The 23,510-nt window shown below is 50.1% G+C and overlaps 1 protein-coding gene across 1 annotated transcript; it reads left to right on the forward strand.

The window, feature by feature from the left end:
• The first annotated feature begins 1,285 nt into the window (after positions 1-1,285).
• Pard6b (par-6 family cell polarity regulator beta) lies at positions 1,286-23,266 on the forward strand. The gene is made up of 3 exons (XM_052725111.1): positions 1,286-1,681; positions 7,528-7,750; positions 20,231-23,266. The coding sequence occupies exons 1-3, from the start codon at positions 1,616-1,618 to the stop codon at positions 21,052-21,054; spliced, it is 1,113 nt and encodes a 370-aa protein (XP_052581071.1). The 5' UTR covers positions 1,286-1,615; the 3' UTR covers positions 21,055-23,266.
• The last annotated feature ends 244 nt before the right edge of the window (positions 23,267-23,510 follow it).

Raw genomic sequence — 23,510 nt, forward strand, 5'->3', positions numbered from 1 at the left:
TGCGGCAAAAGGGGAGGGGACGGACGGACAGACAGAAGGAAAGCCCTCTGATGAACTTTTTAACCTTCAGCCTGTCCTGGCTCCCAGGATGGAGCCCTCTCGGGGAGGTGGGTGCAGAGGGTCTCTTGACCTTCACTTTGCTCCTAGCTTCAGCAGGGCCAACAAAACAGGTAAACAAAACAGGGAAGAGGCGGGAGTCCCAGTGTGGGGCACTCAGAGAGTAGGACTTGGTGTTGTGTTACCCCGGGACACAGCTTGGTCACTGGGGGAACAGAACACAACCCAGGGGCTGGCGTTGGTACAAACAGTAAAGGGCCAAGAAATGGATCCATGGAGAGAAGACGTCAGTCCCGAGAGGGCGGATGGTGAGGCCCGCAGGGAGCCAGGGCCTGTGGGGATCATCGCAGGCCTCAGCTCTCCGGTGCTCAGGGCACCCTCGGGACTCAAAAGAGCTAGAGCCGTGGTTCTCAACCTTCCTAATGCTGCAACCCTTCAATACAGTCCCTCAGGTTGTGCTGACCCCGACCATCAAATTATTCCGTTGCTACTTCATAACCGTGATTTTGCTACTGTTACAAATCGTAAACATCTCTGCTTTCCAGGCCGAGAGCCCCGAGCCTCTCCCCTAGTGACCGCCGCAGAGGCGGGAAAACTTGAATTTGCGACCAAGACTTGCAGAGGGTGCGTAACCGCCGCAGCACGGCGGCTCCGGCCGAACAGGGGCGCCGGAGCAGCCCTTCAGATCATCGCGGCAAGGGACCCGCCCGCACACCCCACCCCAGGACTCCGCCGCGACTAGGGCACCCCGGAGCTTCCAACCCCAAACAGCAGTCAGGAACGCGCCCGCGCATGCGCAAAAAAAAAAAACAACAAACCCCCAAACATCCCCACACCCTCCTGAGCCGCTGTCCAGGTGCGCTCGCGCTTCCGGCCTGCCTTCCCCGATTGCCTTCTCGGGGCGGAAACTCCACAGCCGGCGCATGCGTCCTCGTGCTCCCCTGCTCAATCCGGAGAGGCCCCACAGTTGCAGGTGATCCCGCCCCTCCCTCGCAACGCAGGACCAATCGCGAGCGTGTGGGCGGGGCTCTCGGGGCCACGGGGCCCGCCCACGCGCCGCGCGAGCCGCGCAGGCCGCCTGCCGATTGGCTGGCGCCGCGGGCGCAGGTGCGCGCTTCCTATTGGGTGTGGGCGGAGCGCGAGCGGCCGAGGCTGCTCGGAGGCTGCAGGTGAGCGCGCGCACGTGCCGCGGCTGCGGCCGTGCTTGCGTGCACGAGCGCCGGGCCGCGCGCGTGCCCGCGGGGGAGGCAGCCGAGGAGCCAGGCTGCGGCGGCTGTGGGGTTGTGCTCCGCCCTCTCCTCACCGCGGCCGCCGCCGCCGCCGCCGCCGCCCCCGAGCCTCCCTGGGAGGGACCCGTGTGTGTCCCCGCCTGCCGCACTGCCAGTCCGACCCTCGGGCCGCCGCGGAGCACTCGGCCCAGCGCAGCGCGGACCTCGGCAGGTGCGGTGACGAGGCGCCGCGCGGCGCTCCGAGTCCCGAGCCCGCGCGTCCGCGGCCCCGCTGCCCGCGCTCCCGAGGGCCGGCCCCCGACGAGGCGGCCGCCGGCCGGGTGCTCAGCATGAACCGCGGCCACCGGCACGGGGTGAGCAGCGGCTGCCTGGGCACCATGGAGGTGAAGAGCAAGGTGCGCGGCCGGGCGGGGCGGCGGGGACGCGGGGCGGCGGGATGGTGGACCCGGGCTGCCTCGGTGGACGGACGCGGGCCGAGGGCGATCTGCTGGACGGAGCACGTAGGAGAGAAACTTGGTGGAGAGCAGCGGCGGGGAGCGCTGGCGTCTGTTCCGCATCACAGCCTCTGTTTTCCATCTTTCGTATTCCCGCCTCGCTTTAAGGGTGGGATGGGGACCGCTCGAATGCTCGGTGATGAGATAGCTTTGGGGAAGCCCTTCACCCCGGGCATGAATCTAAGGCTCTCGGAGCACCTCGTTGTCTCCTCATGTCACCCCTTCTTGGGGTTCAGGGGCACATCGAATGGAGGCGAGCCTCTTTTTCCAGCTCTAACTTTGGTATGCATTTAATCTATTTAACTATGGCCTTTCTCTGGAGCAGCGCTTGACAGTTTGAGACGCTGCCGCTCTTTTCGTTCCGACCCTTCATGGCGAGTGCTTTCCCCCTTGGCGGGTCTGCCAGTCTGCTGATAGTGACTTCAGTGTCCGAGGAATTCCTCAGTCTCAAGGCCCGGTGAGCAGAGTAGCCTGTGGGGATTAGCTCGGGAATGCGTTCTTCCCAAGGGGGCTTTTTCAGATGGAATTTGAAGGTGATCTGCAGCCACCGGAACATGTAGGCAAGCTTCTCCTGACTTTGAAAGGCCAGAAGGAGCTGGGATCATACAGCCTGATTCTTTGAGAATTCTGAGATGACATGGTGACCAGCTTCTAAAGGGTGTGACTTCCCCCTCCCTCTGCTCTAGGACCAAGTCTTGCCGGATGGCTTTTTAACCGAACAACTTGTAGAACATTGGTCAGAGGGTGCTGACCCTGAGAATTTAGGATAGAATTGAGGTGGGACACAAGAGCGATGTACTGAACACCCATGGGGTGGTGGTTAAGGGACCCCTGGGGGACTGTCGGTTCCAGGAGTGGTTTGAGTGAAGGAAGGCTGCTGCGAGCCTTTGGGTGAGGTGTGGTGGTGGTGTCTGGGCTTGAGAGCGATGTTCTGTTAACTAATAATCACAGATTTTTTTTAAGTAATTATTTTATTTTTACGTGTGTTGGTACTTGGCCTGTGTGTATGTCTGTGTGAGGGAGTCATATCCACTGGAACTTGAGTTACAGACAGTTGTGAGCTGCTGTGTGGGTGTTGGGACTCAAACCCAGGTCCTTTGGAAGAGCAGCCATCTCTCCAGCCCAGAACCTGTACATTTAAAAATTTTTTCTATTTTATGTTTATGTCTGTACCACCTGCATGCCTGGTGCTCAAGGAAGCCAGGAGTCAGATCTCCTGGATCTGGAGTTTTAACTGTGAGCTACTTTTTGAGTGCTGGGAACCAAACCCAGAGCCTCTGGAAGAGCAGCCCATGCTTTTAACCACTAGGTCCAGGAGATCTGATAGTCTAGCTTCCCAGGGGCACCTATGTATGGCACATACACAAAGAACACATGTACACATTTTTTTTTTTTTTTTAGGATTTTGTTTTTTAGAATAAAACCGAGCTGGACATGGTGGCGCATGCCTTTAGTCCCAGCACTTGGGAGGCAGAAGCAGGTGGATCTCTGTGAGTTCGAGGCCAGCCTGGTCTGCAAAAAGAATAAAACTGTATGGTAGTTTAAGGATCATACTCTCCTAGGCTGGGCTCTCCATGGCATAACAACAAACTGAGGTGACTTGTCTGAATGGAAGGGTGACAGTAACTCCAGAAATGTACATCTTTCTCTAACCGTGTTGAGGCTGTCTGTGCAGGCCCAGCACATGAACTTTCTCCTGGCTTTTTTTTTTTTTTGGTAGTTTGGCTTGTGGGACTTGAGGTCGGAAAAGAAAACCACTTGTAATGTTGCATAATGCTAACACTCAGTTTTATGGTCCCATCTTGGTAGTGAGTCTTGAATTTTTTATCATAGGAAAAAACGAGTAGAGATTCTAGGTGTGCCAATAAATCAGGTAGGAGTGGGTCTCTGGGGGTAGGAAACTGAGTTTTTGGGGACTGGAATTTCAGGCTTTTTGTTTTTCTTTTCCGTCTACTGATTTTTTAATATTTTACATAGTTCTGTCCAAAATATGTGGTGTGTATTTCAGCTGCCGTCCTGCACTTCTAGAGAGCACCCTCTCCTAATGGGCAGCAAGGCAGTCAGAACAGATACTTGGTGAAATGCAGTCCCACTGTCCCACCTGTCAATAAACAAAAGCAAAGGTCTGTGGACCTTACGTTTGTCGTTTCTTGGTTTTTAAAAACAGAGTTTCTCTATGTAGCCCTGGCTGTCCTGGAACTCACTCTGCAGACCAGGCTGGCCTCAGACTCAAAGATCCAACTCCCTCTGCCTCATAAATTCTGGGATTTACTTCTGTATTTTTACCTTTAAAAAAGGGAAGAAAAAAAAGATCATGTGTGTGTGCACGTGAGTGCAGGTGCCTGTGGTGTCCAGAAGAGGGTGTTGGTTCCCCTGGAGCTGATGTGAGCTTGTGAGCCACCAGAAATACATGGGAACTAATCTGGGTCCTCTGCAGGAGCAGTTCATGCCCTTTTTTTGTTGCCGTTGTTGTGTTTTTTGAGACAGGGTCTCTCTACATAGCTCTGGTTGTTCTGGAACTCAGACTGGCCTTGAACTCACAGAGGTCTGCCTAACTCTGCTGGGTGTAAAGGCATGTGCCACTAGTTTTAGCGTAGCTCAGGTTTGTAAAAATAATTACATTTTATGCTATGCGAATGGTAAGAATTCATTCAATTATTACAGTTTGATCACTTACTTGGTGTGCATGAGTCAATGGGGATTCACCAGTACCATAGTATTAGTGTAGAGGTCAGAGGTCAACTTCGGGAGTGGTTCTCACCACCATGTGTGTCTTGGGTGTTGAATTCAGGTTGTCAGACATAGTGGCAAGCACTTTTATCTGCTGAGCCATTTTGCTGGTCCAATGTCAGTTTTATATCACAATTAAGAGATCATAACCAAAACTAGATAGTATGCAGGTCATGAGTAGAAGGCTTCTCCACAGAAACAACAGTGTCAGCCTGGCAGTTGTGGCGCGTGCCTTTAATCCCAGACAGAGGCAGGAGGATCTCTGAGTTTGAGAGGAGCCTGGTCTACAGAGCGAGTTCCAGGACAGCCAGGGCTACACCGAGAAACCCTGTCTGTCTTGAAAAAAGAAAAGAAAAGAAAAGAAAAGAAAAAAGAAAGAAAGAAACAGTAGTGTCAACTTTATCACCTTTACTCTGGAAAGGGAGACATGGTACAGATAATAAAAAATAATGGATAGTGTAAATATAGGTCTGGTTAGAAGTGTGATACCAGCAAGCGAGTAATTTCTTTGGTAACTGATTTATCTTCCTGATTGTTTCTCCAGAACTGGGAAAGTTCTCTGTAAACACAGTGATGTCCTTAGGTAACCTTGGTCCTGAGGGCGGGGGCTGTAGCTGTTGCCCTGGAGCTTGACTGGCATACTGGGGCCTGCTTGCATCTCCATCACAGCCAGTACACCTGCCCCAAACAGCCTTGGGACAGTCGTGAGACATACAACTTCCTAATTGCTATTCACAGGCAAATGAAATATTAGCAGTATTTCTCAAAGTACTTCATCTCAGCTCTCACTGCAAGTTCAAGGCCAGCTAAAGCCTTGAACTTTATTCATTCCCCTTCCCTCCAAAGAACCAAGTTCTAGAATATGCCAACAGATGCTGAGAAACAAGTCCATATACATCTGGATTCCAGGCAAACTGCTCCAGCCCCCACCCCCCCAAATTGCATGGTGAATAATTGTTGATTGGGTTACTTTGATCTCTAATTTTTCTTCATGTCCTAAAAAGTTTTTATAATCCTACTTTGCTGCAAGAGGTAACCCACGTCCACACCTCCTGCTTTGCCAACATTGGCTGGTGTGGGCACCTGCTGTTTTTAAATAAGTATTTAAGCCAGAGAAGACGTTGAGCGAAGAATTTACAAGCAGAAGCTTTGGGGAAACCTAAAGGGTTAAATCATTAGGTGTATTCCCATTCAGACTCCAGGGGAGGTGATAGCCTGGGGTGAGTCAGCCTGCACTGTGGACTGAGGCTGTGCTGGGAGACCAGCCTCCAGAATACTGAGGAGAAACTGCCTTTGATAATATCATAAGACTGACTGATAGGAAGGGTGTTCCTGGGTTTTATTTACTCTGAAATGTGTAGGTGTGACTAACTTTCTGAGAGCTTTAGATATGAGTCACCTGATTTTTCTTGACAAATGTTAGTGTTTCTATCTCAGGAATGTGTTTTGGAAAGTTTGAATTTGTTAGGAGTAAGAAGTGGCAGTGAATTTTGTTTTCATGTCAAACCACGAGTGGGTAGTGAATAATGTATGTAAGAGGAAGGTCAGCCATAAGTGGAGAAAAGACTGGATGGCTGGGGGTGCTGGGTCGGTGTTGGTCTTGGATGCCTGTTGGGATGAGGGCCTTTTTCTGCCTAGCACCTGCTGTTCCTGTGGAACATTCATGTTTCCTGGATATCCTAGGAATTTAGACAGAAAACAAGTCTGCCAGTCAAACATGTTTGGTGATGTTTATTTTACACATTTGTGTGTGTGTGTGTGTGTGTGTGTGTGTGTGTGTGTGTGGTTCTTGATAGAGAGCCTTGCACATGCTAAGTTCATACCTTACCATTGAGCTACGCCTCCAGCCTCAAATTAAAAAAAGTTAGCAGTAGGATTAACACACATACCAGGAGCCAAAGTTCCCCCCTCCTTTCCTCCCCCGCCCATTTATTGTTTTTAAGTGTTTTGCCTACATGTATGTATATGCACCACGTGTGTGTCTGGTGCCCTTGGAGGTCAGAAGGCATCAGATCCCCTGGAACTGGAGTTAGAGGTGGTTGTGAGCCACTCTGAGGGTGCTAGGAACTGAACCCCAATCCTCTGCAAGAGCAGCTAGTGCTCTCAACTGCTGAGCCATCTCTCCAGCTCCGCCCCTCGTATTTAACTAAACATTTAATATGCTGTATACCCAGTGACTCCTAAAGAGAGGGTTAAAATTATGTGATGGGCACTTTTTGAAGAAGGTTGAAGAACCTTTCTTAGGCTCCCCATTTAGGAGACACTTTAATGTGTGGCCTTAGGGGACCTGGAAAGTAAATGGGGGAATGACAGAGGGTGCTTCCTGCCTGTCCTGTGATCTCTAGCCTCCCTGAGGCGATCAGTCTCCTCACCCACTAATTGCTGAGCTTTTGAAGCAGGCCAGCCTCCTGGTCCCTGCAGCCCAGCACTGAGCCCAGTACAGGGACAGACGCACAGATGTGCTCCTTAGCCAGATGGAACAGGATTTAAAGGTGATGTGTTTGTTAATAAGCTTTTTTTTTTTTTTATAGTAACTTGGGGAAGATGCTTCTTTTCTGTCTTTAGACATATTTCTTACATGATGACATCATTTATTTCATGCCAAGAAGCTCAAAGTCCTTTTGCTACACTTAGATTTGACTCTGTGAAAAGATAATCCTGTGAAAAGATAATCCCTTTTATGAGGGGTGCTATGTGATGGTGGGAAGTTCAATCTGTGAATGTCTCTGGTGCCCTGGTCTGGGCTCCAGGCACAGTTGGAGCTGAATTGTCCTGGGAGGGCTGTCCTGGGAGACCTGGGAATCAGCAGCTGCTGGCAGGGGCACCCTGGAGGAGCAGCAGCCACATTCCTGTGTCTTTCTGTTCTCTGCTCCTGGCAGTGAGGTTCAGAGCAGGGTTTTCTCTGGCCTCAAAAATCACAGAGATCCTCCTGCCTCTGCCTCCCAAGTGGGACTAAAGGAATGCACCATCATGCCTGGCTGATGTTCTATTTTCTAATATGTTTGTTATATTTGTAGTTTGGAGCTGAGTTTCGTCGGTTTTCACTGGAAAGATCCAAACCCGGAAAATTTGAGGAGTTTTATGGACTTTTGCAACATGTTCACAAGATACCCAATGTTGACGTGCTGGTGGGCTACGCTGACATCCACGGGGACCTGCTGCCCATAAACAATGACGACAACTACCACAAAGCAGTTTCCACCGCCAACCCGCTGCTCAGGATTTTTATACAGAAGAAGGGTGAGTGCCTTTATGGAGTGCACATGTTCCCTCAAGGGTGAGCAGCTTTGCCTCTGACCTAGTGGATCTGCATCTTGAAAGGAGCTAAAGCATGGTGATATTGCGGGCTTAATTAATGTCCAAGCCTTCTCTGAGTGTACAGAAGAAAATCTGTGTTTTTAACCATTAACTCCAGAGAGAGAGAGAGAGAGAGAGACACTCCTGTGGAGGTCAGAGGACAGCTTGCAGAAGTCACTTTTTCCACAGACTTGGCAGCAGGTGGTGTTTTGACCTGCTGAACTGTCTTGCCACTGCCCTTCCTCTTAGAGTTTTTAAAATTATGTTTATTTTTAAATTGTGTGCATGTGTGTGCGTGCATGCACAGTTCTGCACACATGTGTACAGGTGTTCTCAGAAGCCAGAGGTATCAGATCCCCTGGAACTGGAGTTATACAGGCAGATGTGAGCCACTGTGTGGGTGCTGGGAATTGAACTCTTGACTTCTGAAAGAACAAGCCACTACTCTTAACCACTGATCCCATCTCTCCAGCCCCCTCTTAGTTTTGTTTTGTTTTGTTTTGCTTTTTTAAGTCAAATTAGGAGCTGTTCGGTGGTGATGGTGCACTCCTTTAATCCCAGCACTTGGGAGGCAGAGTCAGAAGAATATCTGGGTTCTTCTAGGACATCTAAGGCTACCCAGAGAAACCCTGTCTCAGGGGGAAACAATAACAGGTCAAATTAGGCATTTAGTAAGTCTTCATTCCATTGATGGATTGATGGGGAAGAGTGAATTTGGTAGCAGAGGCTCACCCACCTCCAAGAACTTCATTCACAGTCTCATAGACAGCGGAAGCAGGTTACTCACTCTCTCTCTGGTCCTCATTCTTTACGGTGTGGCTCTACTACCTGTAGCATCCCTACACAGACAAATTGAGGGAAGGGCAGCACCCAGCAAAACCTTCCATTTTAGAATATTTTTGAATTCACAAAAATAGTGTAAATATAAAACTAGCTGGGAAATGAGAAGGGAAGTGGTGACTTTGGGGGCTGTAAATATTGTCTCTCAGAAAATATATTGAGTCTTAAAACTTTTTTTCATTTGTTTATTTATTTATTTATTTTGGTTTTTTCGAGACAGGGTTTCTCTATGTAGTTTTGGTGGCTGTCCTGAATCTCCCTCTGTAAGACAAGCTGGCCTCAAACTCACAGAGATCCTCCTGGCTCTGCCTCCCGAGTGCTGGGATTAAAGGCGAGCGCCACCACCGCCCGGTATCTTAAAACTTTTTTAGACTGACCCTGCCCCGTGTGTGAGGCAAGGAGGCAGAGACACAGAGAGATCGCAGACGGGAAGGATGGACAGTCCTATCCTATTGGCCACTAGCTCCTTCCTCTTTGGTAAATGAAAGATTTGAAAAGCCCACTTACGAGCTTTGAGTGGTGTAGGATAAAGACCTTGCAGTTTCAGGCCAACCCAGAAAGGATCGTGAAAGGGAGGATGGTGAGCATCAAATCGCTCCCAGGGCTCTGACATGCCCACGGCCTGGCTACTTGGCTTCTCTGAGTTTGGAGAGGCTGAAGTCTGTCGGTCCCATCTGCTGAGGGGCTGCAGTCTGTCCTGAGAGAGTTGGTGTTAATGCTCCCAAGTGCCTATAGGTAGGTGGAAGGCTCCGCAGTGGGCATGCTGTGGGCAGAGACTGACTGCATGAGACCCCGGTGTCTGCTTGCAAGGATCGGTGTGTAGAGAGCAGGAGCAGGAGCAGGTGGCAGAGAGGTGAGATGAGGAATGGCCGACAGTGAGGATACTGCAGAACGCAGCTGTGGTGTTGAACGCGACACCCAGGGCGTTGTCAGAGTCCCGGCAGACAGGTGGGACTGCAGGGAAAATAATGAGTTCAGTTCCTCTAGGCTTAACAAATTATCTCAGCAGGCTTCGGAATTGACCACACCATGCAGATTAGAAATGACAGGCGGGGGGTGAGGATGGGAATCTAGGGATCTGTATCCCAGAAACGTGACAGTTGTATTCGGTGGCTCATGCCTGTAATCTCAGCACAACAGCCCAAGGAAGGCAGAGTACTGTGAGTTTGAGGCTAGCCTGGGCTCCATAACAAGACCCTGATTGAAAAAGACAAAGCAACTAAAAGCTGTAAGAGCAGCTGGACTGGAGAGCAGGGTGGACCTTGAAGCCAGAGGTGGCATGGGGCGTGCGGGCAGGCAGAGCAGGGCAGGGTGTTTGATGGGACTCATCTTTTTTTTTTTTGTTTTTGTTTTTTTTTTTGTTTTTTTTTGTTTTTGTTTTTTTTTTGTTTTTTCGAGACAGGGTTTCTCTGTGTAGCTTTGCGCCTTTCCTGGAACTCGCTTGGGAGACCAGGCTGGCCTCGAACTCACAGAGATCCGCCTGGCTCTGCCTCCCGAGTGCTGGGATTAAAGGCGTGCGCCACCACCGCCCGGCTTTTTTTTTTTGTTTTTTGAGACAGGGTTTCTCTGTGTAGCTTTGTGCCTTTCCTGGAACTCACTTTGGAGATCAGGCTGGCCTCAAACTCACAGAGATCCGCCTGGCTCTGCCTCCCGAGTGCTGGGATTAAAGGCGTGCGCCGCCGCCGCCGCCGCCGCCGCCGCCGCCGCCGCCGCCGCCGCCGCCGCCGCCGCCGCCGCCGCCGCCGCCGCCGCCGCCGCCGCCGCCACCACCGCCGCCACCACCACCCGGCGGGACTCATCATTTTAAGCAGATAATAACCTTCTCTTATTAGCAGTTATATATGTGTAAGTATGTACATGTTTTACATTCGTTTGTTGTGTGACGGGAGAGGGACATGCATGCCACAGCATGCTTGTGAAGGTCAAAGGCAACAAGGAAATTATTTCCTTATACCATGTGGTTCTGGGACTTAACACAAAGAGACAGAGACACAGAGAGAGACAGGCTTGGCAGCAAACATCCTTACCAGGTGAATCGTGTCCCCTCCCTCCCCTTGTTCCCTGTCTTTGAGACAGGGTCTTTCTTACTCTGTAGCCCAGGCTGGCCTTAAGTTTACATCAGTTCTCCTGCCCCAGCTTTCCGAGGTCAGGGATTACCTGTGACCCACAGTGTTGACTGGCATTGCTTTTTAAGCTGCATCCCCTACAGCATGTAGCTAGGGTCTCAACCTGGCTGCCGGTGTGGTTACTGGAATTATTTCATTATTTTACATTTGTCCACTGGGTTTTGTCTTGGTTTTCATTTGCTTTTTGTTTTGAGACTCATTGTATATTCCACGCTGTAGCCCAAGATGTCCTCAGTTGTGGCTTGGTCCTACCCCAGCCTTCCGAGTACTGAGTTACAGGTGTGTACCACCACAGCCAACTTTGTAGATGTCAAGGTTTGGAAGTTTGTTTATATGTAGATAAAGGTTTTCTATGTGATGAAAGTAGAATGTCCAGTAAAACTAATAGCCTTTGAATTTAATATGGGGGACCAACAAGATGCCTCAGTGGGGACAAGTGATTGCCACCAAGCGTGACAATCCCTAGGAACCACAGGGTAGAAAGAGAGAACAAAAGTCCTTTGACCTCCACTTCTGCACCATTATCCACCCCACCCACACACACAGGTACACACAAAACTAAATACAGAATTTTAAATAATTATATTGTTTTGTTGTTGCTGTTTGGTTTGGTTTTGGTTTGGTTTAGTTTGCTTTGGTTTGGTTTTTTGAGACAGGGTTTCTCTGTATAGCCTTGGCACTGTCCTGGACCTCACTCTGTAGATCAGGCTGGCCTTGAACTCACAGAGATTCACTTGCTTCCGCCTCCCAGGTGCTGAGATTAAGGGCTTGCACCACCACTGCTGGCAGACGGTTAGATTTAAAGATAAGACTCTGGACCAGTGAGATGGCTCTGGATCAGGATCAGGGCTCTTGCCCCAAGCCTGACAACCAGGGTTTTTCTGTCCCCAGGGTACACCCACCCGGTAGAAGGAGAGAACCCGGGTCTGAAGTTTGCTCTCTTACCTCCTCATGTGTGCTGTGGCATGTGTGCACACTCACAAAGCAAATAAATAAGTGGAATATAAATAGATGTATTATATATTTGTTGGTTTGATTTTGTGTATACATATATAAATTTAAGTCACACATGGTGGATGACCTTTGTAATCACAACACTCAGGAGGTAGAGGCAGGAGGATTGAGACTTAGTTGATGGGTACCCTGAACTACATACTTCCAGGTCAGCCTCAAGTGCATAGTGAGAGCCAGTGAGATGGCTCAGTGGGAAGGGTGCTTACCACTAAGACCGGTGACCTCAGTCTGACCCCCAGTGCCCAACATGTTGGAAGAAGGTGAGCTACTCCTGAGAGTTGTCCTCTGGCCTCCTGCACATGAGCTCCATGGCACACACTCACACACACATAATTCTTAAAGTGTGTGCAAATGTAGCATATGCATACATATCTTGAATACAATATGGCTTTAGTGAAAATTGGAAGGAGGTCAACCTATTAACTACTGCTTGAGACTTCCTGCAATGGTGTCCATTGCAGCTAAGAGTCCTGGGTGAACAAGTGCAGCCTGACCTTCCTGCATGAGTACCCTACGAGTCACACCCAGCCTGCCTCAGTGCCTCGGTCTGTCCTGTGAACTGGGAGCTCCCTGCTTTCTGCTCTGGCTTTGCCGGAGGGTCTCTTGGGACCTCTCTGACCAGTTTGCCTTGCAGATCCAGGCATATCTTGCTTAGGCCTAGACTACCTGGTCTCATGTGCTGTTGATCACCAGGTCCCAGCATCTGAGGCAGAGATGTGATTCTGGTTTGGATTGAATGATTTTTAAACAAAACAGACAAGCCCAAGCAGGAAGTGGCCCTTGGCAGAGCCAGCGGAGCCTGGGTGAAGGCTGGTGGTGTCTCCCTGTTAGAACTACCGCAGTCTGTTTTCTGCTTTGTTGTTTTCTTTTTCTTCCAAGGCTGGCTGGCCTGGAACTTGCTAACTTGCTACATAGACCAGGCTGATCTTGAACTCAGAGACCTGTCTGCCTCTGCCTCCTGTGTGCTGGGGTTTAAGTGAGGCCTCAGTCTGTTTTCTCAGCTGTTGTTTCTCTCCTTCCTGTTTTGTGGTGGTCCTGGGTTTCAAACCTGAGGCCTCCTGTGTGCTGCTAGGCAAGTGCCTTCCCTGAGCTGTGCCCTCGTCCCCTCAGTGATTTAAAGTTTAGAATCTGATAAGCTACTGAATAAAGTTTCTTTGGGTGAAAGCTTGTGCTTGAGTGTGTATACTCACAGCTGGTGCCTAGACAGTCATGTCACACACACTTTGGAAAGTTCTGTTTTGTGGTCATTTTCTGTTAGGAGAAAAATCCCATACTCTTGTTTCTTGGATTGTTTTCATGGAAGCCAAAACAAAACAAAAACCTGATATCTGACAAGTTATTTTCACAAAGAAGGCTCTCAACTCCCTCCTGCTGTGTCTGGGCGAGGGTGAGACAGCCCAGAGAGCCCTTGCCTTCGCTGGTTATCACGTGACCGCACTAGACAGGCTAGAGATGCTGGGTTGCCTTTAAAAACTCCCCAGGTCAGGGCCAGCGGCGTGGGAACTCTACCGCCAACCACCACCAGTGTTTCCCTACGGCCAGCAACATGGCTCGCTGGGTACAGGTGCCTGCCACCAAGCCTGACAACCAGAGTGTGATTTCTGGAACCCACATGGTGGAAGGAGAGAGCTAACTTCCACAAGTTGTCCTTTGACCTCCACATGGCATGCCCTGGCACACACACGTGCACATGTACACAGTCACAATCAGTGAATGTGTTAGTTACGGTGGCACACACGCCTGTAATCCCAGCACCCAGGAGGCAGAGGCAGGCGGATCTCTGAGTTCCAGGACAGGCTGGTCTCCAGGCTGAGTTTTAGGACATGCAGGGCTACATAGTGAGCCTCTGTCTCAACATCGTAAACCCACCAGGTATTCCTGTAGTGTTGGAACAGAGTCCAGGTGATGTGTTTCTAGAGCCTTCCAGACAGACCTGCGTAGTCTGGGATCCCAAGACATGTTAGATCACAGGCCCTCCCCCAGTCTAATCGTTTCTGTGCCCTGCCTTCTCGTGGGCTGGTGTTCTGTGTGTGAGGCGTGTGCTGACGTCCTGGGTTTGTGAGGGGTGCAGCCGAGCCTCCTGCTCTGCTAGGTCTCCTTGAGGACACGAGGCTCACACACCTGTAACTGGCAGAAAATCAACTCTTGGACCTTGACCTGGTACTGGACATGACTTTGTAGCTGTGTTTTAAGGTTACATTTTAATGAACCAGGGTTTAATTTTAATACAGTCCAGGGATACATAGTAGTTACTTTTCACAAGAGGCCGGAGTAGTGGCGCAGGCCTGTAATCCTGGCAGGAAGTCATTTCAGGGCCAGCCCCGGCTCCATAGCACTAAGACCCCGTCTCAAAATAAAAACAAAAATAGGTACTCCCACAAAAAGTTTTTACTACTGAAACTAGAGCCGTGGTTCTCACGATGATCTCAGTTGCTCCTGACAGAGGCCTGGTCCCACCTCTGAGCAAACCTGTTCTCGGTCACTAAGCCCATCACGGGCTCTGATTATTTTCCACATGCTCTCCTATCCCTGCCACAGGGAGCTTTGTGAAAAAAACAGACGAGATTACCATCTCTGGGTTCACAGCCCAAGGCTGAAGTCCTTAGACCACAGCCCTTCCCAGGAGCCCTGTCTGCACCTCCAGTCTGTCCCCGTTCCTTCCCGGTGTTTTAGATTTCTTCACCACCCCCTCTCAAACATACACACCCCCTCTCTGCATCTAGAACCTTCTTCCCCTCCTACCCAGTCACCTGTTACTGCTTTTTCCATCTCAAGAGACACCTCATTTCCACAAAGAAGTCCCGCCTTGATCTGCCAGCCCCACTGGGTCCCCTTCACACTCCTGATGCCGACTGTTTAGCATTCTTTGTGCCATCTCTCTGTAGGATGGTAACACTGTGAGAACGGGTGCCTGTCTGCTTCTTCACTGGCTGCACTGCAGAGCACGGAGCCGTGCATGGTTTGTGAACCTGTGATTGCACTGCAGAGCACGGAGCCATGCATGGTTTGTGAACCTGTGGCTCACAAACCTGTTTTCTTGCAATACATCTACTTACTCCTTTATATATGTGCCCTACGAAACCAGACAAGGTCTTGCTGTGTAGCCCAGGCTGGTCTTGAACTCACAGCAGTGGTCCTCGTGGCCGTCCTGTCCCCCATCCCCATGTGTCATCATCATCCCCCCCATTCTCTGTGCCTTCACTCTGAGTGTTGAGTAGCCCCACAACTGGCACCCTTTTTTCTTTTCTTGTCCTCGGGACTGAACCCAGGCCTCATGCCTTCTGGGTCAGTGTCCTGCCATTACAGTATGAGCTCTGTGCCAACCTCAACCCACCCTGACGTTTTATTGATGTCCTTGAGACAGGGCTAGCCTTGACCTTGCAGTGTAACAGGTTGGCCTGGAGCTCCTCTTGTCCCACTCCCCAGTGTCCAGCCGAGCCCTTTCTGTTTTATTTTGAGATAGGTCTCTCCATGAGGTCTCCAGCCTGGGGCCAGTCCTCCTGTCTCAGCCTCCGAGGAGCTGACATTACAGGCCATGCCACCAGGCCCAGCTGCCCTGTCTTCCTCTGAACTTCCAGTGGGACACGCTCTTGAGCCTCCTGAGGACTGTACCGTGTGTTTGCTGGGGTCTCCTCTCCGGGAATGCTTGGTGCCATGCTGAGGCTTTTGTTTGCCAAGCTTGCTTTCTGTTCACTGTGACATTTCTTCTGCTGCCATCATCACAGTGGGCCCTGGCTCACCCTCACTCGGAGTGCATGAGTCTGGGCCCTCAGCGAGCTCAGATGAGGGAGCCAGCTCCCAGAACTAAAGAGGTCTCGGCTCAGAGAGAGGCCCTGCAGGGCTCGATGTTAGTAAAGCTGGGAGCCTGTGTGTGAAGAAGATATCCCATTTGGCGGCCCAGAAGCTTCTGGGTGGGTCCTTGTCAAGGGCAGTTAGCAGAGATTGTTGGCTGAGGGACAGAGTTCTCCATGGGGTGTTCCTGTATGGCCCGGGCCAGGTCTGCTGCGGATCTGTGGGACTCCCATGGCCTCTGGGAGTGACCTCGGCCTCCAGCTGGGCCCTCCTGGACGGTCACCTTTACACTTTACACTCACACCCTGCGCCCTGGCCCGCTGCCAGCCTGTTTCTTTCCCAGTGGCTGGAAACTGATTAGCTGGGGGGGAGAACAGAGGTGCCTTTGTGTGGGCCCAGTGCTTCTGAGAATTTAGAGCGAACATTCAGAGGGAGTCTTAGGCCGTGCCAAATTATGCAGATTTGGGTTTTCTCGGTAGGGTTTCCCATGAGCAGGCATGTAGGCAGCTTGGTGGCTTTCTCAGTTTTGTGGTCTGGAATTTCCCTGGACATGTTACGCAGGCTTCTGCTATTGGTTGTTGTTCTGAAATAAACAGTTCAGTGTAAGACTAATCCTAACGGCTTTTAGCGAGACTTTGCCAAAACCCCCTGCTTCAATGGATCTATTTCTCAAACCAAACTATAAAGCAAATTTCTTGCCTAAGGACACAGCAGACTCCTGGTGAGAGGGTATGGGTGGGGGTGCCAAGGCATGGCGTCCCTGGTCCTGTTGACACGGCCTGAGAAGAGGAGCCAGACACTCCCGCGCCACCCCCCCACCCCCCAGGCGTCCATACCTGACCCTCATGGTGGGAACCTGGAAGTTACTGGTCCAGCTATGAAACCTGGGTTCGCCCTGTCTCAGATTATTTTGTACTCCTAATCCCCTGGGCTAAGAACTGAAGGTAATGATGGGGTGTCCCTGGCTGAGGGGCAGGTCCTGTGAGGAGGCAGCTAGCTGGAGTTCTGCAGGGCCCAGGCTGTCTCTAGCCTCCAGGAAATGAGAATTTCCAACTAGTTATGTTTGGGAAATGAAGGAGCTCATGAGAAGTTTGGGTTTTCTGAGCAAGTGCAGTATAGCCCAGAGTGGTCTCATTGGGTAGCTGAGGACAGATGGCCTTGGGCTCCTGAGTCTGCCCGTGTCCCGAGCCCTGTACTCCTGTTACTGAAGTATATTTTGTTGATTGACCGTGTTCCCAGTTAGTTTTGATTTTGGCTTTTGCTCAGTTGGTTGGTTTAGGTTTTTGCTTTGTTCTTTGAGATAAGGTCCCTGGTGCAGCCCAGCCTGGGCTCAGTGTTCCCTCTGAGCCTCTCCAGCCTTGGGAGTCTAGGCCTGCACACCAAGCCCAGCCCTGACGTGGCCTTCAGCTCTCCTGCTGCTTGCTCACTTCCTTCTCCGTATTGCCCTTCATCCTGATGTCTCCTCTGAGTTTTCCGCCTTCACCTTGTGACAGCGGTGTCTCTAGCATGTGACAGACTCGGCTGGCTTGAGGAATTAATTCAGCTGCAGGTGCAGGAGTAAACATGTTTTTGTTGTTACTTAGTAGGTATCAGCATTTTTTCTTCTTCTTTATATTTAGTGTGTGTGTGTGTGTGTGTGTGTGTGTGTGTGTGTGTGTGTGTGTCTCACAGTGTACAAGTGAGGTCAGAGGACAGCTTGCAGGAGTTGGCTCTCTCTACTTTATGGGGGTGGGGCTCACACTCAGGTCATCAGACTTGTCAGCAGGCACCCTCACCACTGAGCCATCTCACCAGCCAAAAATGAAGCTTTACCTGAAAGAGGCTTTCCATCGTGGGGGGTGAGGGTGGGGAATGTCGGGAACAGAGAGACAGTGGGATTTAAATGGAACAGGAGCTCCAAGTTTGCCCGAGTCCTTACTACCCCCACCCCAGTCTGTCACAGCACTGACGGCACACTCTGCCAAGTAGGAAGTGAGAGAATCAAGAGCCCATGGGGCAGAAGGGAGTTTTATTTGCTGAGAGGCGACTGGTCCAAGTATTTGCTACATTCTTGCTTCACTTAATTAAGCTGTTGGTGTTGATGCATGGGTCAGGTTCTTCCCTCCCATCCTTCTAGCCTCCCGTGCTGAAATTGAACCCAGGGCCTCACCAGTTCAAGGCAGGTGCCCTTCCTGCCTGTCACACCCTAGCCATCTCGCTCTCCTGATTTCCTTGGAATGAGTACCTTTCCCCAGTCCTTGTTTTGGATATAATAAATGTGCAAAGTGGAGGTGTTTTAATTAAATGAAAGAAAACATAATTTAATTAATTAATTTATTTATTTATTTACTTATTTTTCTGGAGCTGAGGACCGAACCCAGGGCCTTGTGCTTGCTATAGACAAGTGCTCTCTCTACCACTGAGCTAAATCCCCAACCCCAAGAAAACATAATTTAAAGGGGCCGTTTTAAGCGGACATGTTGAGACAACTCTATGATCCCAGCACAGCAAAAGCAGAGGCAGGAGGACTGCTCCAGTTTGTCGCACACAGTGAGGACCGAGTCTAGGCTACAGAGGGAAACCATATCTCAAGATTTTTTTTTGTTTGTTTTCAAGACAGGGTTTCTCTGTGTAGCCCTGGCTGTCCTGGAACTTGCTCTGTAGACCCCGGCTGACCTTGAACTCACAGATATCCACCTGCCTTTTCCTCCCAGTTGCTGGGATTAAAAGCATACGACACCCCCACCCTGCTAAGAAATGTATTATTTTTAAGAAGTTGGTGCAAAATTATTTTGGGGAGGGGGTTGAGACAGGGTTTCTCTGTGTAGCCTTGGCTGTCTTTGATTTGTAGACCAGGCTGGCCTTGAGCTCACAGAGACCCGCCTGCCTCTGCCTCCGAGTGCTGGGATTAAAGGCATGCGCCACCACTACCCGGCGCAAATGATTTTTATTTGTGCTGGAGAAATGGCTAAGCTGTTAAGAGCTCTTGCTGTTCTTCCAGAGGACCCAGGTTCTATCCTGAGCACCCATATAATGGCTTGCAACTGTCTATAACTCCAGTTCCAGGGAATCCAATGCCCTCTTCTGATCTCTGAGGGCACCAGGCACATATGTGGTGCATATACATAGATGCAGGCAAGACTCGAATACATGTAAATATTTTTAAGTTAAAAAATATTTTTGGCCAGGCGGTGGTGGCGCACACCTTTAATCCCAGCACTCGGGAGGCAGAGGCAGGAGGATCTTCCTGAGTTCGAGGCCAGCCTGGTCTACAGAGTGAGATCCAGGAAAGGCACAAAGCTACTCAGAGAAACCCTGTCTCGAAAAACCAAAATATATATATATATTTTTTTTTCTTTTTTTTTTGAGAAGGTTTTATGTAGCCCAGGCTGGTGTTGAATTCTCTATGTAGCTGGCTGCCCTTGAGCTCCTGGTTTTCCTGCCTCTGCTGCACAGGAGCTGGGATTGCAAGGGTGAGCCACTGTGCCCAGTGTACATGTGTGCCGACAGTGTGCTTGTGGAGGTCGGAGGACAGCTCAAGAGTTGATTCTTTCTGCCATGTGAGTCCTGGGAACCAACTCAGGTCATCAGGCTTGGCAGCAGTTAACTGACCACTGAGCCATCCTGCGAGGCCAAGCTGATTTTTAAAAATGAGTTTGTAGGGGGTGGCGTGATGGCTCAGAGGTTAAGAGCAGTGGCCACTCTTCCAAAAGACCTGGATTCAGTTCCCAGCACCCTCATGGCAGTGCACAACTGCCTGTAACTCCAGTTCCAGGGGATCTGGCATCTTCACACAGATAGACATGCAGGCAAAACCCCAGTGTACATAAAAAATTTAAAAAAAAATGAAGCCAGACAGTGATGGCATACACCTTTAATCCCAGCACTCAGGAAGCAGAGGCAGGAGGATCTCTGTGAGTTTACAAAGTAAATTCCAGGACAGCCAGCTACACAGAGAGAAATCCTGTCTCTAAAACCAAAAAAAAAAAGCAAAGCTGAGCATTGTGGCACATCCTGTAATCCCAGCTCTTAGGAGGCCGAGGCAGGAGGATTGCCTTGAATACAAGGCAAACCCCATCCATGGGCAAATTGTGGGGTGAAGTTGTAGCCAGGAGTGGTGACATACTACCATCCGTAGTCAAGTGTCTCAGGCCTGGGCGGCTGAGGCCAGCCTAGCAGTGAGCCTCTCTCCCTGAGAAAAGGAAACGTGAGCCTGGAAGATCAACCACAGTTTATTTTGTTGTTGCTGTTGTTTTGGTTTTTAGAGTTTGAGACAGGGTTTCACGCTGTAACCCAGGCTGGCCTCAAACTTGTTGTGATGTAGCTCAGGCTGGCCATGAACTTGAGATAGAGCCTCTATCTCCTGCCGTAGTAGGCTCCTGAGCCCTGGGATGACAGATGTGTAGGCCAGGCCTGGCTGTGTCAGAATTTCACTGGCCAGTTCATGTTCAGTAGGTAGTGACCTTGGAGATATGTCTGAGAGGGCCCTCTAGCGTTTTCTTTATGGCATGGCAGTCACCCTTGCAGTCCTTGTGGTCTGGCTAAGCTAACACTCAACCTCTGATCTCGATGTAGCATGTGCGTTGGCTGGTGTCACCCTTTGCCAGGTCTACTGTGGTCAGACGTGTTCCAGCGGTTCTGTAACTGTCTTGTGTTTGTTTCCTCCGAGCAGAAGAAGCTGACTACAGTGCCTTTGGTACAGACACCCTAATCAGGAAGAAGAACGTGCTGAGCAACGTACTGCGTCCTGACAACCATAGGAAGAAGCCCCACATCGTCATCAGCATGCCCCAGGACTTCCGCCCGGTGTCATCCATCATAGATGTGGACATCCTCCCGGAGACCCACCGAAGGGTCCGTCTGTACAAGTATGGCACGGAGAAGCCCCTGGGCTTCTACATCCGCGACGGTTCCAGCGTCCGGGTGACACCACATGGCTTAGAGAAAGTCCCCGGGATCTTCATATCGAGGCTTGTCCCCGGGGGTCTGGCCCAGAGCACAGGGTTGCTAGCTGTCAATGACGAAGTGTTAGAAGTAAATGGTATAGAGGTGTCAGGGAAGAGCCTGGACCAAGTGACTGACATGATGATAGCCAACAGCCGCAACCTCATCATCACTGTGCGGCCAGCTAACCAGAGGAACAACGTGGTCAGGAACAGTCGGACTTCCGGCAGCTCCAGCCAGTCCACCGACAACAGCCTCCTGGGCTACCCGCAGCAGGTGGAAGCCAGCTTTGAGCCAGAGGACCAGGACAGCGATGAGGACGACATCATCATTGAAGACAGTGGTGAGCCGCAGCAGATCCCGAAGGCTGCCCCCGATGCCCAAAGCCTCGAGTCCCTGACGCAGATAGAACTCAGCTTTGAGTCGGGGCAGAATGGGTTCTCCCCTCCACAGGACCCGGTGCCTGTGCCCAGCAGCCTGGACACAGAGTTTGAACCCCGTGCTCCGGACCAGAGACTCCTAGAGGAAGACGGAACGATCATAACGTTGTGAACTGCCACGTGTGTTTGCCAAGTGCTATAAAAGTGGCACAAGACTGACACAGGGGACCTCCGGGCCTTGATGTCCCACGGGCAAGCCTAAAGTGTGGCTGGATGGGGGTGACTGCCGACAGACTGCAGTGTGCATGTGTGAGGCCTTTGCTGCAGGGGAGGTGCTGCTCTCTGCAACATTGGATGCTCTCCTCCCTGTCTCCCTCCACCTGCTCTGCAGAGGCGATGTTTGTCCTCTGTGAAGTCTGGTGTCTCCTTCCTTAGTCCGCTGAACCTCACTTCTTGGATTCCCAACATGGATGGATTCTGACTTTTAAAAATGTTCCTCAGTTAATCGTGACAAATTATTTTTTCATGTGCAGTTTTGTTCTGTTTTCCTATTTTCTAAGACTTTAACTAAAGGCCATGTTTAGGGGTGCTTCCCACTACCCAGCCCTGGAGCACCCCCTGTTGTCTCCATCCTGTAGCTTCACAGTTACAGGGTGCCTCAGTCCTACTGACTGCCCTTCACTGTTAACCTCCTCAACCTCCTCACCCCCAGTTCATTGGAAATTGTTCCTGTGTGTGTCTGTGTGCATGTGCGTGTGCGTCTGTGTGTGTGTCTGTGTGCGCACATGTGTGTGTGTGTGTGTGTGCCTCAGTCCTACTGACTGTCCCTTCACTGTTAACCTCCTCACCCCCAGTCCATTGGAAATTGTTCCTGTGTGTGTCTGTGTGCGTGTGCGTGTGCGTGTGTGTGCCTCAGTCCTACTGACTGTCCCTTCACTGTTAACCTCCTCACCCCCAGTCCATTGGAAATTGTGTCTGTGTGTGTGTGTGTTTGTGTGTGTGTGTTACAGTTCGTGTGCTCCACACTCTTCCAGTATACCAGACAGTGTGGATCATGTTGAATAAAAAGGAGCCCAGGTTAAGAGACTAACACACAGGACAAATGTGCACTTTTTTTATACAAAAAATGGAGTTTTTCTTCCTGGGGATTCTAGGGCGCTGTCTGCACTTCGGGGAGCCTGTGTCAAGTTCACCACCCAAAGGGGTGTTAATTCTGTGAGTTATTTATTCTCTTCTGTGTTCAGGAGGAGGAGACCAGTGGTTGTCCTCCCTCACCCAATGCCCTTGCATTGCATGCACAGGTACCGCGATCCACATGTGGACTCAGACTGTCCCGAGTCCCTGAGGCAGACAGTTATTTATTACTTAACCTTGTGGTGGGGCAAGTGTGGACACCCCAGTTGTGTACTATTACAGCAGCAAAGACTCCGATGACTCCGAGTTGAAGGACCTTTTTTCTCTATAGTACGAACCGACAGAAAGGAAGCCTTGATCCCGTGAAGGGAGCTGGACTCAATGGATACTGACCATGTTATTTGCAGACGCCTAGCCGAGTGACTTTGTGTTCAATTCACCGCGTTCTTCCTCTCCCACAGCATCACTTGCTGACAGTGTTCCAGCTTTGACACCGTGAGGGAGTTTTCGCAGTGTGGCTCTCGGGAAGGTACCGTTAGGTATGGAAGGCTCAGTTGTATTCACGAGCTAAGTGGCACACAGGCTCAAGATTGTAAATCAGACTACTTCCACATACTACCTCTCTCTTCTCTGTCTCTCTCTCTCTTTTTTTTTTTTTTTAACAGAGTTTTAACATTAGAAGTTTTCTCTTGGGGAAAATACTTCAGGGCTTGACTTTTGTACAAGTTTTAACTGTAAAACACAGATTTATCTTCCGTCTGAAAATGGAGATCAAGGCTGCTGGCGCTTATTTTAATTTAAAGGACAGTAGTGTTTGCACCAAGGTCTTACTGGTGCAGTCAGTGATCCGCAGACATTCTGTGAGGCCAGAGAGCCTTGGTTATGGGGGTCCAGTCCCGTTGGCTTGTTCTTAATGCACCTTATAACAAGAGTGTAAGCGTTGGCAGCTCAGCGTGCAGTTCTGTTGTCCTGAACGTCGAGCCTCACTGTGAATTCTGTTCTGTCCTCAGTCAACTATGTCAACATGATGCTGTGCTGTTGTGAACCATGAATTTTCTAATTAAATTTTACATGCTATAACATGATTTTTACATGAATGATACTTTGTTTAAACTATCAAATGTCAGTATTTTACTACAATTTTATTATAAAATGTACATTATCACTAAATGAACTTTGATTTTAAAAATCAAGTTAGCTTTAGTTACATATTATTTTTTACAAATAAAGACGGACTTGTATAAAGGCTACTTTCTTGTTTGAAATTATATGAAAAGAGTACTTAAGAATATTTATCAAGCATCCATCAGGTACATAGGAGGAAGATTGAGTCACAGCTGGTTTATTGACTTCCTTTTCCAGAGCTAAGGGCTGAGCACATGGTCTCACAGTTGCCACATCCCCACCCTGAGCCACACACCAAACGTCTGTTTTGTTTTTCTCTTTTGGACAGGTCTCACCCAACAGTCCAGGCTGGTCTCAGACTCCTGGAGC

Source organism: Peromyscus californicus, unplaced genomic scaffold (genome assembly GCF_007827085.1).
Source record: "Peromyscus californicus insignis strain IS unplaced genomic scaffold, ASM782708v3 Scaffold_7__1_contigs__length_154581171, whole genome shotgun sequence".
Lineage (NCBI taxonomy): Eukaryota > Metazoa > Chordata > Mammalia > Rodentia > Cricetidae > Peromyscus > Peromyscus californicus.